Genomic DNA, 14,600 nt, shown 5'->3' on the forward strand with positions numbered 1-14,600 from the left:
AAGAACGGTGCACCTGCACGCACACCTCGTCGTGCAGCTCGGTAGCAGGTTGAAAAGTCTGAATACAATACCTCACAGCGATCCCACTCACTCCGAACGGCTGCGAGGCGATAGGTGAGGCGGGACGCGTAAATCACGCTGCACTTTGCGAGAGTCCCATGCCGCGCAGCATCAGCTCGAAGCAGGCTGCAATCGGTACAAGCAGATTACAGAGGATAATGAACGGCCAAGGTACTAGGCAAACAGAGTAACACGAGACAACGGGGACTGGCAGAGGCTCGCCCGCGACAAAAACACCCACACCCTCCGCCTCCTGCCCTAGCGTATGTACAGCGCTGACCGACCTGCTTCACTGCCGCACCTTTACCCCATCGAGCTTCTGCGAGATGTCGTCGACCCCGCCCTCGCGCTCTGCGTTCCGCCGTCCCTCGTCGCGCTCGCGCTCGTGCTCCTTGGCCTGCAGCTCGCGCTCGCGGACCGTCGCATGCGCGTGGTCCCGCTGCCGGATCGCCTCGTGCAGCGCCGGGTCGTCGAGGTCGGGCGAGCCCGCGTGCCGCTTCGAGGGCGAGTCGGACCCCTCCTCTTCCGCCGTGTGGTACCCGCCGCCGTCGGTCGAGGCAGTCGAAGGCCCACGAGCATGCCCGCGGACGGATGGAGGGCGCGAGCCTGCAGTGGAAGTGGCGGCAGACGTTGCGGTAGAGCTGTCTCCGCCGTCCGCTCCGCCGGCGCGAGCGCGCTCGGCAGCCTTGGTGAAGCGGCGCGTCGCAATGAGCGTGTTGATCGTCTTCTTCCATTTGCGCGTTGGTGTCCTGGATGTGATAGGTCAGCTAGGCGATTCGCAGACAGACCTCGAGACCTCGTGCCGACGGCCTGGCACGCATGCCGTGCGAGGCGTCCGGAGCGTATGACGAGGACGTACCAGTTGTCCCTCAAGCCCTCGCCCAGATCATGCGTATGCATGCCCTTCTCGGCGTCGATGATCCACTTGTGCTTGAGCGCCTGCTCGGCCGTCGGACGCTCATCCGGGTTCGGGCGGATCAGGGCGCGAATGAATGCCTTGGCGTCCTCCGAGACGTTCTTCCAGTAGCGGTCGTGGCTGAGTGCTTAACGACGTGAGAAGGGGCGCTGAGACGAGAAGAGCGACGTTCACGCACAACTCGAGCTTGGCCGCTGTGCACTCCTCGATGAGCTTCTGCGTCTCCGTCGAGCGGAATGGGATGTAGCCGCAGAGCAGAGTGTAGGTGACGACACTGAAGTAAAAGTGCGTCAGCGCCGTGCACGGGACTCCTTGACATCGGTAAGCGAAGGTATGTGGTACCCGATGGACCAGAGGTCGACAGGCATGCCGTGCCCCTTCTTGAGCAGTACCTCCGGCGCTGCAAGTCGAGCTCGAGTAAGGCACGGCCCAAATTTATTGTGCTATCAGGAAAGAGCGCACCAGCATAGCCGGGACTCCCCGCCAAACTCGTCAGCTTCTCGCCCTGGTCGAGGTGCTTCGCGATGCCAAAGTCGGCAATGACAACCTGCTCCGAATTGGGCTTGAGGCTGCAGTGAACACGACTGGTCAGCATTGGGTGCCTAGCACGCTGGTTGTGTCAACGCACTAGAGCAGGTTCTCGGGCTTGATGTCGCGGTGCACGATGTGGTGCTCATGCAGATACTTCACACCTTGCTGTCGAAGTCACACGCGTGTCAGTGCGTCGATCGAATCACGCATGCGGTGAACAGCGCACCAGCACGCTCATGACGACCTTTGCCGCATCACCCTCCGTGAACTTGCCGCGCGACGCGATCTTCTCGAAGAGCTCGCCGCCGCTTGCGAGCTGGAATGCGAGGTAGAACTTTTCCTTGCTCTCGAAAGTGTCGTAGAGCTTCACTGTGGCGGCGCAGGAGGTCGTGCAGGTCAGCGACACCTGCCGAAATATTGCGATGCGAGCGTGACCGGGCGGAAACCTCAAGTCGATGCCCCGCCTTGCAGATCAACGCACCAACGTTGGGGTGGTTGAGACCCGTTAGTACCTCGACCTCGTCAAAGACGGCCTGCAAGTCGCCCTTGAGCGCCTTCTTGCGGATGACCTTGACTGCGACCTCGATCCGCCCGCCAGCCGCTTCGGCGTGGTGAGGGTTGTCGGGCGGCGGAGCCCACGATGCTTGCTTGACCCTGCGGGCAGATAGAGAGAGAGAGCGCGCGCATGCGGGAAGGTCAGCGGGCCAGTCTTGGGTGGGGCGGCGGGAAGGGAAGGGCGGAAGAGCGCGACACACTCGCCGAATGCGCCCGTACCCTGCAGGCAGAGAGCGTCCGTCAGTTATAGTGCACTGTCCTACTACGAGCCGTCCAGCTCGTCTCGCGACGAAGCGATTTGCACGCTCAACCGGGTTCGAGCTGATGAGAAGAGGGCAGACGCACGAGCACGCTCTCGAACTGGTACTGCTTCTTCTTGGCGTACGAAGCTGCACGCATACAACACAGTCAGTACAGCGGCATAGCGCACCGGCGACGGGTCGCGGTTGTCGCGCGTTGTGAGAGCCCGCGAAACGAGGCGATGCAGACGAAACCGGGCAGCAGCGACGAGCGGGCGTGCAACGCACCTGGCTGGTGCCCGAGGTGCTCGAGGATGCCCATCGTAGTCTGGCCAGGCGCTCAGCTCGAGCGGCGTAAGTAGAGCAAGCGATGACCGCCTCAGTGGGTCGGCCCCTTTTCGCGGCACGTGCATCTCTCTCGCGCACCCGCAGTCGAGGCAAGGCTGAGGGCAAAGCGCACAGTTGCAGCTTGTAGTGCGGATAGGCTAGAAGGCGGAATAACGCAAGGAGGCGGTAAACAGGAAAGGTGGGAAACACAGACACATGCGCGAAAGGGCGAACAGCGAGCGGACACGAGAGGAAGGGTATCGCAGGATGCGGGCATGCACAGGCAGTGGGGTCGTCAGGAGGAGGATCATTTCGGTAGTGAGTAGGCAAAAGAAGATGCAGGGAGGCGGCAAAGGCGATAAGCTGGAAGGAGACAGTTCGTCTAGAGGAGCGCGAGGATGGGCTTGCGGATGATGAGGCCCTGCTCCGGGTCAAAGTCCTCGAGGGGCGCATACTCCGTCTCGGCCCACTTGCGCACCGCCGTCGACGCCTTGAAGAACTGCACGCGGCCGAGCCGTCAGCACGCACGCTCGACGTCGGAATGAGAGGCAACCGAGACGCACCTTTTTCGCGCCGTATTTCTTGACAAAGTTGGGGTGCTCGACCTCGTGGTCCCCCGGGCTCATCTCGAGCGGGTTCTCGACGGCCTCGTCGCCCTCGGCCGCGTTGAGCGCCCACGCCGTCAGGAGCGGGCTCGTGCGCACGACGTAGTCGAGCATGAGCTGCGCCGTCGGGCGAAGCTCATCCTCCGAGTAGCCAGAGTAGTGCACGAGGTTGGCGTCCTGAAGGCGGCAAAGCGAGGTCAGCAAAGGCGGACGCAGGTGCGACGGGACGAAACGCAGACGCACCCAGGGCTCCTTGCCGAGCACGCGACGCGCGAGCCAGCTCGCACCGGCGGCGATGAGGCTCGGGGGTGTCGCCATGAAGCGGTGGTCGACGATCGAGATCTCCATGAGGTACTTGGCCATGGTGCGCGAGTGGATGTCGTACCCGTCGGCTTTGGAGATGCGGCGGAGGAAGTTGATCGGGTTCGGGTACGACAGGTTGAAGCCGATGATGCCGAGGACGTAGCGCTCGGCCTTGAGGATCTCGTCGTCCGTGTAGCCGCCGTCCGTCATGTAGAGGAAGTTTTGCACCGACGGGCACACGACCTCCTCGTACTTGGCCGCGATGAAGAGCGCCGTGACGCCGACGAGCTGGAACTTGACGAGCGACACGACGCGCACCGACAAGAAGCGGTCGATGATGTTGACGGCGAGGAAGATGGTTTCGGGGAGGAGGCGGAACTTGGTGTGGATCTCGACGAGCCAGTCGACGAGGATCCCGCGCATCTTCCACGTCACCTCGTTCTGGTTCGACATGTAGTCCGGATCCGGCATCGTCGTGAGCTGCGGCGCAAGTGAGAGGTCAGGCGAGGATGTTCTCGCGTGCCGAAAGGAGGATCCGACATGGCACGCACCTCGAGCTCTCGCAAGTAGTCGTACACCTCGACGACATACGTGCTGACCATGAGCGGGTCCTCCTCGTCGCCCTCGTCGAGGTCCTCCCACCCGTAGTCCTTCGGCCTCGCCCCCTCGACCTCCTCCTCCCACTTGCTCATCCTCGGGCCCTCCTCATCCTCCTCGCTCTCAACCTCATGTCCATCGTCGTCGTCCTCGTCCTCGAGCCCAAGCGCGCGGTGATCCGGCTCGCTCGTGCGCTGCTTCTTGACGCGCCGGTTCTCCTCGACCTCGAGCTCCTCGAGCTCGGCCGCCGCGGCGCGCTTGAGCTCGGCCTCCTCGGCGCGCTTGGCGACCTCGAGCTCGGCAGCCGCACGCGCATGGCGTGCCTCGGCCTCCTCGCGGCGCTTGCGCGCGACGCGCAGAGGGGCGGGCGTCGCCTTGGCCGCCGCCGCGACGGCAACGACCGACTTGCCTTTGCCCTTGGCAGCGGCGGCAGCAGTCGTCGTGCTCGTCGCCTGGTTCGCGCGCTTGGCAGCGAGCGGCGCGCGGCGACCGGCGACCGGCGCAACGGCAGCGCTGGTCGATGCCGACGCCGACTTGGCCGAGGTGGTGCGGCGCATGCCGCGGACGGGGCGCGCGGCAGCGGGAGCGGGCTTGTCAACCGTCTCGTCGTCGATGGCCATCGCATCCGACGGGCCATCGTCCTCGCCGCCGTCGAGTCGCGCGTCCTGCGGCTCCTGCTTGACGGCGCTCGTCCCGCCGCCGGTCGACGAACGCGTGCGGTACGTCCTCCTCACGGGCGCGTTCGACGACGTCGTGGCCGTCGGCGCAGCAGTGGTCGTCGTCGTGCGCAGCTTGGGCTTGACATCGGCCGCGGCCGACGTTCCCGCCTTGGCCTTGCTCGCGTTGGTCACGTCCGAGAAGGCCGAGCGCTTGCCGCGCGCCCCGGCGGTCGCATTCGCAGCGGCAGACTGTCGAGCACATCGCGTAGAGCGCAGAGGAGGCAAGACGCGCGGAATGAAAAAGAGTCAGTCGCGTGCGCATGCATCGAGGATGGTGGGCGAGGAAGCGAACGCACCTTGTCGGCGAGGATCGACTTGCCCTGGCCCGCGGCGCGCCGTGGGAGGGCCGAGGTTGACGTCGAGGGCTTGCCTGCGGCCGCGGGCTTGACGGCCATGGACGTGGTGGCCCTGCTCTGCGCAGGACCCGTGCCGACCCGGTTGCTGAGGTCGTTCTCGACGCCCTGCTCATTCGCGAGCGAGCGGCGGGTAGAACGGCGAGTCTGCACGTCCATCGGTGCACGCGGCAGAGGGGCAAAGGAGAGGGGGCGCGACAGAGGCGCGGATGACGCGGGGTCGAGGCGTGACGGGCGAGAGTTGAGCGAAGAGCGTCAGTTTTTTCGCGCGTCGCCCGCTGTGAGCGCGTGTGAAGGCGCAGAGGACGCACAGCCATGGTCCAGAGAGAGTCTCGCGGGCTGCACACGGGCGCACGGGCGGTGTGCGAGGCGGAGAGCGGCGATGTTTGTCGTCGGCGAGGGTCGAGCGAGCGAGGGTCGGTGCGCCGGCGCAGCGAGCTGGGGCGGGGCAAGGACGGGCGCAGCGTAGGAGACAGGCTCGACAGACTCGCACGGGCACACTCGGCAGGCGCACTCTGGCTCGCAGCGGACACGACGGGGCGACGAGCGAGGCGCCGGCTTCGGGCGAGCAGCGCGACGCTCGCCGACACGTGGCGGGCCAAACACTGCGCGCGCGTCGCCAGCTCGCCCTCGCGTTGACATCGCCTCGTGCTCCCGCCTGCGCGCTCGGTGTGGCTGCTTAATGTGCGCAACGTGCTCTCGGCTTTGCTCTGCGCCTGCACTCGCCTCCTTTCACCCGCTGGCGCGAAGTGTCTTGCCGTGGCAGGTTCACTCACCGCGAGATGTCAATCTCGCGCGCTCTGCTCGTCGTCCCGCGCCTTCGCTTGAGCCTGTGGAGCGTGCTTTGCGATTGTTCGCACGTCAGACCTCCTGCTGCTGCACTCACGCGCGCCCACTCGCGCCCCACTGAGACGCGTGCCTCGGTGCATGCTCCCCCCGCTTGTTTGTCTCCGTCCGCGCCGTCGCGCCAACATGTACTCGCCCGCCGCGTGCGCGCTCGAGTCGCGCTGACCGACCCTCGCGCGACCAGACGTGCCAGAGCTAGGATCTTGAGGGACAGAGACAGGGAGAATGCATTGCGCACTGCCGGCAGTGCGATGGAGAGGGAGAGACAGACTATGCAGATGTGCGAGAGGAGGGGACACGACCGAGTGAGCGAGGGAATGCACCAATATACATGTATAGGCGGAGGATAGCGAGCGAGAGTGTTGGTGGGTATTCAAGACAAAGGGGGCGATGCGATGCGGAGCGAGCGGGAGAAGAACAGAGAGGAAGGACAGACCGAGGTCACACCATGCCAGCGACGCCGAATGCATGCTCCTCGTAGCGCCTCCGCGCCTCATCCCTCTCCCGCTACTGTATACGCGCCTGCACCTCCTCCATCCCCAACCCTGCACCCGCGGCGGAAGACGAAAGCATCGCAAACTCGTCCTCGCCCTCGCCGCCGTAGTACCCATCCTCGAACGCGAGCCCGCCGCTCGGGTCGACGTCGACGCCGAGCCCAAGGCCTTCGAGCGGCTGGACGAATGCGCTCCAGTCCGGATCGCTCGTGCCGCTGCCTCCCGCGAGAGGGGGAGCGAGGAACCCGTCCGCGCCGCCGGCTTGATGCACGCTTCCAGGCGTCCCGACCGCGCCCAAGAACGGAGACGCGTAGCTCGCCGTTGTGGGCGTCGGGTAAGACGAGCCTGCTGCACTGCCCGCACGTGGCACGGGCGCTTGCGCGAGGTGGTGCGGCTGCGAGGACGAGGCGGCAGGGGACGGGTGACTCGAGCCGCCGAGGTAAGGCGAGCGGGACTGCGAGTGCGGGTGCATGTGGTGCGCTGGGGGAGGTAGAGGCGGTGCGGAGAAGGCGTCGTACTCCGTCGCGCCGTGCGAGTGCTGCATGTGCAGCTGCATCTGCGCGGCGACGTGCTGCTGATGATGCTGGTGCTGGTGCGGGTGCTGTTGCTGGTGCTGGTGCTGGTGCTGCAGGTGCGCGGTCGGTTGAGGCAGGTGCGGCGACGGTGCAGCGAACTGGTGATGCGGCTGCACCACGGGCGAAAGCTGATGGAAGGACGAGTGGAGCGGTGGCGGGGCAGGCAGGACGTGAACCGTCGCAGATGGCGCGCCCATCGACTGTTGCGACGACTGTCGCGCGAGAGGCCGGGCATGTGCGAGGTTGGGGGGAGCGGTCCCGGGCGGGAAAGGCCCGTACACGAGGATCTGGCCGGGCGGCGCGGCCGGTAGCATCTGCGCATGCTGCGGTGCGTGCGGGTGCGCATGAGATGGCGGAGCAGGCGGACGCTGATGCGGAAGCGGAAGAGGCTGGGAGTGGGTGTGATGCAAGGGTGGGCGAGGCGGCTGATGAGGCGGCATGTGATGCGGCTGCTGCTGTTGTTGCATCTGGGCAAGCTGCTGCTGGTGATGCTGATGAAGCTGGAAGTTGGGAGGAAGCTGCTGCTGTTGCTGCTGCTCGTACAGCGGTTCGAATCGCGGCTGCTGGACGACCTGCGCTGATTGCGTGCCGCGCCGGTGCGCGGCGCCCGAGTCGGCAGCGCCGAGCACCATCTGATCGAAGTGCTGCTGACTGAGGCGGCTGCGGCTCTTGAGCATTGCGGGACTCGCAACCGAGTCGTCGATCGCGGCGGCCTTGGCCGTGCGCTTCGTCGCCGATGACCCGGGCGCGGTGCCACCACTTCCGCCCACCGCGCTCGCGCTGAAGCTGCGACTCATGCTCGTCGCGCTCGGCGCAAGCGGCGATCCCGGCGCCGCGCTCCCGGGTCGTCCCGGCGTGACCGTCGCACGACTGACCTTGCCCGCGGGGTAAGGCGTCGCGAGCAGCTCTGCGCCGTCCTTCGGGGTGTCACGCTTCGAGAGACTGACGTTGCGCGGGCGGCCGGAGCTGGTGATCGGTCCAGCGAGCGACTGGCTGCGCGACATGCTCGGCGTGCCCGCGCCGGCGCCGGGCGAACGAGCGGTACCCGGCATTGCGAACGCCCCGTCAGCCCCGGTCGCGCTGCCGTTCGCCGCCGTGTAGACGTCCGAAACAGACTGCGAGCGGGCAAGCGGGTAGGGCTGAAGGCGGTTCGCTCCGCGAGGAGTTTGCTGCGTCGGTGCCTGCTGCTGCTGCTGCTGTTGGAGCGAGCTCGCCGTCGTTGCGTGTGGCGGCGCCGACGCGGGCATAGAAGCGGACAGCTCGCCGTTCTGGCCGATCGAGCGCCTTGCCCGATGACGCGTGTTGTGCTGCTTTGGCTCGTCCGGTTCGTCCTCTTTCGGCGACGTTGGCGCCTCAAGCGCGACGGTCAAGGTAGTGAAGGTTCCGTCTGCGGAACGCATCAATGTGAGCTCTTCAGGGTTGCCCAGACGATAGAGGGAGAAGACGCGCCGTTGCTGCGCTCGACGACCTCCTTCTCCTGCTTCGCAATGTCGTAGATCTCGCGAAGGATGCGCATCTTCTCATGCGGGATGTGCGCGCTGACGGCGCCTGTCGCGAGTTGCAGTTCCTCAATCGAAGCAGGCCCATTGCGAAGGAGGTGCACGAGGAGCGTGATGCGCTCTGCTCGGAAAGCGCTGATCAGTCAAGGATCAGACTCGCTGGCATTGAACGAAAGCGCACCGGGTTTTGCGAGATGGTCAGGCTCCTTGTGCCGCACCGACTCGGGCCACCACCCGGGCTTCGTCTTGTCGCCGCGCTGATACTGGAACTTGGTCTGCTTCTGCGGCTCGACCGTCTTGATCCACGCCTTGCACACAAGTTTGTCGACCTTGTGCCACAGATCGCCGAACCGCTCCGAGTACCAGTCGACAAGCTCGTCCGGCGTGAAGGTGCGACGGATGAGGCGCGAGGGGACGGGCGAGGTCACAGGCGGAACGGGCGCGACTGCTGAAGGTGCGAGGAAGGGCGACGAGGACGAGCCGGCGGGAGAGGGCGCAGAAGCGGCGGAGAGTCGAGGAGAAGGGCCGAGCTCGTGTGCGCTGCCGTTGAAGCGAGACGAGGTGGCTGTGCCAGGCAAGCCGTGCGAGAATGCTGGCGGGGAGAAGTCGTTGCCGAGGACGGGCGATGCGCCGCCTACCGCAGACGGGGCGGGAAGCGAGTCGTCATTACCGAAGGGCGCAGGCGGTGGCGGAAGCGGCAAGGCGTCTGGACTAAGCAGCGTGCTCGGGTCGATGAGGATGGGTACGCGGCCGGATAGAGCGCCTTCCTCCGAGTCGCCCAGGTCCATCGCGTCGCCATCCGACAGGAACAGACCCTTTGTCGTCTCGGTATGCGCGACAATCTCCCCCGCCGTCCCAAACACCTTGTCGCCCGCGAGAACCTCGAGACCTGCCCTCCGGCGCTGGTCGCGCTCTGCGCGGTGCCGGCGCACGAGCTCCCGCGCTTCGGCCTGCGCATCCTTGCCGAGCCAGTTCTGCAGGCGGTCCTGCAGCGCCTCACTGGCAAACGCCTCGGAGCGGCCGTCGGGCGTAACCCACAGGATGGCGAACTGCGACCCGTTGCGATGCGCCGACTTGCCGAGCGTGCGCAGGATCTGCGTCCGCGCCTCGCGGTAGTGGTGATCGGCCTTGCGCAGCCCGTCGCCTTCGAGCTCGTACGGCTGCCCGACAACCTTCCTGCCTGACGCTGCCGGCGCCTTCGTTGGCGACGGCGGCATCCCTTGACGCGGGCGGACGGATCCGGCGCGGTCCGCGAGAGCTTCAAGAGCCCGGACAAGCTTGTCGAGCGCGCACTGCGGCTCGGGCGGGCCGAGGTCGAGAAGCGAGCCTGTCGCGTCGCGACCGGTCGAGGAGGTCGAGATGCGGAGACGGCGCTGTGTGCGGGCCTGGGGTCCAAGGGGAGCGTGTCGGAAGCTGCGCTGGGGGGTGAGATCGCGTCGTACACGCGTCCGGCTCGAGAAAAGAAAGCGTTCAAGGCGGAGACGTTGCTGCCTCTCCTCTCCAGATATTGCGATGGATCGGCGAAATGGCCGACGGCTTCTTTCGAGCTTTCGAGCTTTTTGAGCGATCATATGCATGTGTATGTGCTACTCGCGCGTGCAGAAAGTTCCGAGAGTGTCACGACTAGAAGTATGAGAAGCACGCATCTCCCTCTTCCGTTCAGAACCATTGAATAGCTGTTGGCAACCAGTGCGCGCGCGCAACGCGATAGCAAGCAGTGGATTATGCGATACGAACCTACTGCCCGGGCACCATGGCAGGCCGGTCCTTGAGCAACTTGACGCAGTTGCCCCTTCCGCGGTACGTGAAGACGATGTCCGCCGCTTCGGCGCCTCGAGAAGGCCGGCTCAACTCGCCGCTCAAAAAACCGGAATGTAGGAGCAGGTCATTGCCTCATGGCGGCGAGAGCAGCGTCCACGATCCGGGTTCACTGCGGCGAGAACCACCGTCAGGACAGCCGTGCGATCTCGATGGCGCATCGGTTGAGGACCGGACGCTGTGCGGTTCACAGTCGGCGCAGCATTGCTCAAGCAGTGTCTTGGGCTGTGAAGCGGCGGTCGGCGGATCAGAGGGATCGCTCGGCGTGGAAGCACTGAGCTGAGCCAAGTCGAGGTTTGGTTTTGGCTGACAACGTCCCGCTCGGAGGCGAGGTTTCAGCCGCCGTGAGTACAAGCTAATGTTATACACTGAGACGCAGCCGGCGCAGCTCGCGAACGTGGCACAGCGCCTGGTGCCCGAATTGAGGAGACTTTGTCCTTGCCCAGCCAGGTAGCACTCAGGCAGACGCAATCTCTGGCAGGGGCGCCGCGTCTTTTGCAGCAAGCGTGTGCACGAGGAGAGGCACAGATAAGCTCGAAGGTATGAGCGGGACGACGTAGCGAGCGAGGTGGCCTGATGAGTCTTAATGCGCCCGACGCAGGCTTGCAGATTTGGCGACGGGCGTGCAATGCCGTCTGTGCGCTTTGTACATGGAATGAACAGGCTCACTGGTCAGCTTGTACAGACGGCGAAGCCATTGGCGCGTGTGAGACGAGGTCAAGAGGGAGAAGTGCGGAAGCAGGAAGAGTCGTCTGCTGCATCCCCGCCGAAGGACAGTAACGATGAGCTGCACGTGCCACGCACTCGTCTCTGCTGCCCGCCAGCCCTCGCGCCGCATCGCCCGCCCCGTCCACGCCCTTTTCGCGCGCTCCTTCTCCTCATCAGTCGCAACTCGGAGCGGACCCACCCTCAACACCAAGCTCAAGTCCGGTGCGTCAGCAGCGATGCTGCAATGCAGTTCAATGGCTGCACACTCTGCTCGCCCCGCTCAAGCCCCTCGAGCGAGTGTTGACACCTCTCCCTCGAAATCAGGCTCGACGGCTCCCATCCCGCCCACCTCGTCCTGCCCGCCTGGCACCGTCCTCAAGAACCTCAACTACCTCAAGGACGGCGCAGACCCCGTCGCCCTCCCCGAAGCCGACTACCCGCCCTGGCTGTGGACCCTCCTTGAACCCGCGACCAAGGAGCACGGCCAGAACGACGAGGCGGCAAACCTCCGGAAACAGAAGAAGGCCCTCAAGCGTGAGGCAAAGACGGGCATCAAGGCGGCCAACGCGCTCAAGGGGTAGACGCGCGCAATTGCATCTCGGTTTCTCTCGTCCAGCGCCTCGAGAGGTGGTTTCCGCTTTCTCTGCTGTGTTCGATCCCGCTCTCCGCACCGTTCAGCTCGTCACAGCTACCGTTCGGCGTTCACTGCAGGAGCTCGCGGAGTTCGGCTGCGGCACGTCCCGCGGGTGTTGCCATCGCAACCAGGACTCAGGAGACCCCTACACCGTCCGTACGGTACCTACGCGACGGCCTTGTCCTCCGACCGCTCGGCCTCGACGCCTTGCCTAGCGTGAGACAGTGCCTTCGCGCCCAATCGGTCCGTCGCCGCGTCCCCGACGACTTTGCCGCTTGTCCTCCTGCCACCTGCTCGCACCGCAGCCATGTCGTTAACGCCTGCCGCAACGGGGACTGCTGCCGATGCTGCTGCAGATGCGGCTGCGCTCGCGGCCATGTCGTTCGACAGCACTCTCGGGCCCTTTGTGCGGCCGGCTTTTCCTGCTCAGGGTGGTGAAGTCGGCTCGAGCGGGGATGTGCTGATGCTTTCTCGGACGCGCAGCTCGTCGGGACGATGCTGGCGTTCTTTCTGGTGAGCTGCGCTTCATGAAGGCGAGGAGGCTACGGCTGAGGGACCGAGGTTGAGGCTAACCAGGTCGACCCGCTCACAGCAAGGCCTGACCATTTACCACGGTCGGCTTTCTCGGCTCTCTGAACTGCTGTTCGCTGACTTTCGCACTGCAGAGATTGTCTTCTTCACCGGCTGTCGCAAGTCGAAAGAGCCGTGGTACTGTGAGTTTTGCCTCGCGCTTTGCTGCCGCCCTTCGCTGAGTGCCACGCTTCGCAGACATTGTCATGGTCCGTGTCTCCACAGCTCGCGAAGATGTTGAAACCTGTGGACATTCTGGCCGTGCAGGTCATCGCAATGACCCTCCTCGACCTCCTGCACTCTGGCTTCGCGATCAACGTGCGTTCTCTCGCAGGTCCGTTGGCAATGGTCTTCGCTGACTCGTTTACGCTCCGTCTCAATAGACCTGCTACCACTGGATGGTCACGAACTTTGGCAACCCGTCCGTTATTGCCATCTCGCCCTGGGTGCGCTTTGTCTAAACCTCCTCCAGCGCTCCTCACACTGACTCCGTCCTTGCGACAGTCATTCGCCGCCGAGCCTGTCATGACGGGTCTCGCTGCAGTTGTAAGCTATCGCTTTCTATGCTCGTCGTAGCCGCGCGCTGACTCCCTCGCGACGCAGATTGTCTACACCTTCGTTCGTTCCGCCATTTTCCAGCCCCTGCATTCAGCTATTGAGCACATCACTGACCCGCGTATCCGCAGTATGCGCACCGTATCTGGATGGTCTCGGAGAAGAGCACGTCTGGCACCGCCATCGCTGCCTTGGTCATGGTGTTGTCCCTGATCCAGTTTGGCTTTGCCGCGGCCGTCTCGGGCAAGATCGTCGAGTACGACTTTGAGTTCTTGCGCTTTATCGACTGGCTCTGGGGCGGTACGCTTCTCTGCTCCTGCGTTGCGGGGCGTACTTCAAAGGCGGACTTTGACGCTGTTCGGCCTTCCCAGCTTGTGTCTGGCTCGGAATCGCCTCACTCATCGACCTTGTCATCTGCGCCGGCTACTTCCACTATCTCACAGTCGTCTCGTCGACGATGGCTGGTCCTTTCGAGCGCAGCACCAAGTCGGTCGTCAAAGGTTCGCTGCCTCCTAGTCCCTCAGTCTCCTGGGCTCACTGACAGACCGGGCTACTGTACAGTCGCGTCCATCATCCTCGCTACCAACGGACTGAGTGCCGCTGGCGCCATCGTAAGCTTCTCCTTTCCGCTTTCGACTCTTCCCGTTCTTGCCCTGACATCTGCCTTGCACGCAGGTCGCCACGCTCCTCTTCGGTATCATGAGCCATACCAACTGGCACGCCATCCCACAGCTGTGCCTCCTCAAGCTTCTCACCCTCTCGCTCCTCATTGCGCTCAACGCGCGCACCATGCTCGCCGATCTCCTCGGCGTCGATGCGGGCTACTTCCAGAGTTTCGCGACCAAGCATCTCGGCGGCGTGCACCACCTCAGCGGCGGACAGCACCTCGCCGGCGGGAGCGCAGGCGTTGCGGACGGGATCTACGGGCGGTCGGCGGCCCAGGCGGGCTTTGACGCGTTCGGCCTGCAGTCGAGCAAGTCGCTCCGGTCGCCCACTGTCGCTTCGGCGAAGCATCAGCAGATCCACGGCGCCGACGTCGAGGCCAACGGCAAGAACGATCTCGCGGTGCGCGGCGCGGGCGGCGTCGTCTACCCGGTCACGATGCCGAAGAACGGCTCGACGCCGTCGTCCGATGAAGACGACGCCGGCAGCCTGAAGGGCGGACAGTTCACGCTCGAGGACGAGGTCGAGCATGGCGCCGTCCCGTATGCGCGGTTCGTCCTCCGCCGCCCTCTCTTGTTCTGCTATACGCTCATGCCGAACCTTCCAACGCAGTCAACCGTTTGCTCGCGCCCCGTCCGACCAGCACGTCACTACCGTGCCGACGCATCCTTACGCCAACGGCGGCGCACATGCTGTCTAGTGACGTCTTGCCTCGGCAAAACCCATTCGCTCTTTTACTCTCTCATCGCACTTTGGGCCTTGTATGGTCCGCTCAGATTGTGCAAGGCATCTCAATCACAGTCACGCGCAAGGCAAACAGAAGCTGAGAGGAATGCGATAGCATGCGGTGCGAGTTACGAGAGAGAGAAGACGTGATGCTAAGAGGTGCGTGCTACGGCCGGCTGTACACAAGGAACGAAGGAAACGCAACGGGTAACGATACCGCATAAACGGGGTATGGCAACGTCCAACGCGTAGCGGAGAAGGAGAAAAGGGAGTAAGGAGTGTCTGTGTGGTCGGAAGAAATCTAAGC

At 64.5% G+C, this 14,600-nt stretch overlaps 6 protein-coding genes across 6 annotated transcripts; 2 read left to right on the forward strand and 4 right to left on the reverse strand.

The window, feature by feature from the left end:
• Positions 1-349: 349 nt before the first annotated feature.
• Positions 350-2,623, reverse strand: JCM10292_005269 (serine/threonine-protein kinase; the record flags this gene model as incomplete). Its single annotated transcript, XM_076646168.1, has 11 exons — positions 350-809; positions 920-1,096; positions 1,155-1,250; positions 1,319-1,376; positions 1,439-1,545; positions 1,605-1,672; positions 1,734-1,876; positions 1,989-2,161; positions 2,263-2,282; positions 2,408-2,451; positions 2,590-2,623. The coding sequence occupies 11 exons, from the start codon at positions 2,621-2,623 to the stop codon at positions 350-352; spliced, it is 1,380 nt and encodes a 459-aa protein (XP_076508447.1).
• A 387-nt stretch (positions 2,624-3,010) lies between these two features.
• Positions 3,011-5,364, reverse strand: JCM10292_005270 (cyclin family protein; the record flags this gene model as incomplete). Its single annotated transcript, XM_076646169.1, has 5 exons — positions 3,011-3,127; positions 3,192-3,410; positions 3,477-4,016; positions 4,088-5,041; positions 5,149-5,364. The coding sequence occupies 5 exons, from the start codon at positions 5,362-5,364 to the stop codon at positions 3,011-3,013; spliced, it is 2,046 nt and encodes a 681-aa protein (XP_076508448.1).
• Positions 5,365-6,558: 1,194 nt separating this feature from the next.
• JCM10292_005271 (uncharacterized protein) lies at positions 6,559-8,367 on the reverse strand (the record flags this gene model as incomplete). Its single annotated transcript, XM_076646170.1, has 1 exon — positions 6,559-8,367. The coding sequence occupies one exon, from the start codon at positions 8,365-8,367 to the stop codon at positions 6,559-6,561; it is 1,809 nt and encodes a 602-aa protein (XP_076508449.1).
• A 152-nt stretch (positions 8,368-8,519) lies between these two features.
• Positions 8,520-9,836, reverse strand: JCM10292_005272 (uncharacterized protein; the record flags this gene model as incomplete). The annotated part of the gene is made up of 2 exons (XM_076646171.1): positions 8,520-8,740; positions 8,801-9,836. The coding sequence occupies 2 exons, from the start codon at positions 9,834-9,836 to the stop codon at positions 8,520-8,522; spliced, it is 1,257 nt and encodes a 418-aa protein (XP_076508450.1).
• Positions 9,837-11,219: 1,383 nt separating this feature from the next.
• Positions 11,220-11,726, forward strand: MRPL37 (mitochondrial 54S ribosomal protein mL54 MRPL37; the record flags this gene model as incomplete). The annotated part of the gene is made up of 2 exons (XM_076646172.1): positions 11,220-11,367; positions 11,470-11,726. The coding sequence occupies 2 exons, from the start codon at positions 11,220-11,222 to the stop codon at positions 11,724-11,726; spliced, it is 405 nt and encodes a 134-aa protein (XP_076508451.1).
• Positions 11,727-12,086: 360 nt separating this feature from the next.
• Positions 12,087-14,267, forward strand: JCM10292_005274 (uncharacterized protein; the record flags this gene model as incomplete). The annotated part of the gene is made up of 14 exons (XM_076646173.1): positions 12,087-12,185; positions 12,263-12,292; positions 12,372-12,393; positions 12,445-12,492; positions 12,548-12,558; positions 12,617-12,667; positions 12,733-12,795; positions 12,854-12,895; positions 12,953-12,967; positions 13,036-13,204; positions 13,276-13,404; positions 13,466-13,515; positions 13,580-14,118; positions 14,180-14,267. 14 exons carry the CDS (start codon positions 12,087-12,089, stop codon positions 14,265-14,267), a joined length of 1,356 nt encoding a protein of 451 aa, XP_076508452.1.
• Between the last annotated feature and the right edge of the window lie 333 nt (positions 14,268-14,600).

Source organism: Rhodotorula paludigena, assembly GCF_050403205.1.
Source record: "Rhodotorula paludigena JCM10292 DNA, Rt_paludigena_JCM10292v1_ctg3, whole genome shotgun sequence".
NCBI lineage: Eukaryota > Fungi > Basidiomycota > Microbotryomycetes > Sporidiobolales > Sporidiobolaceae > Rhodotorula > Rhodotorula paludigena.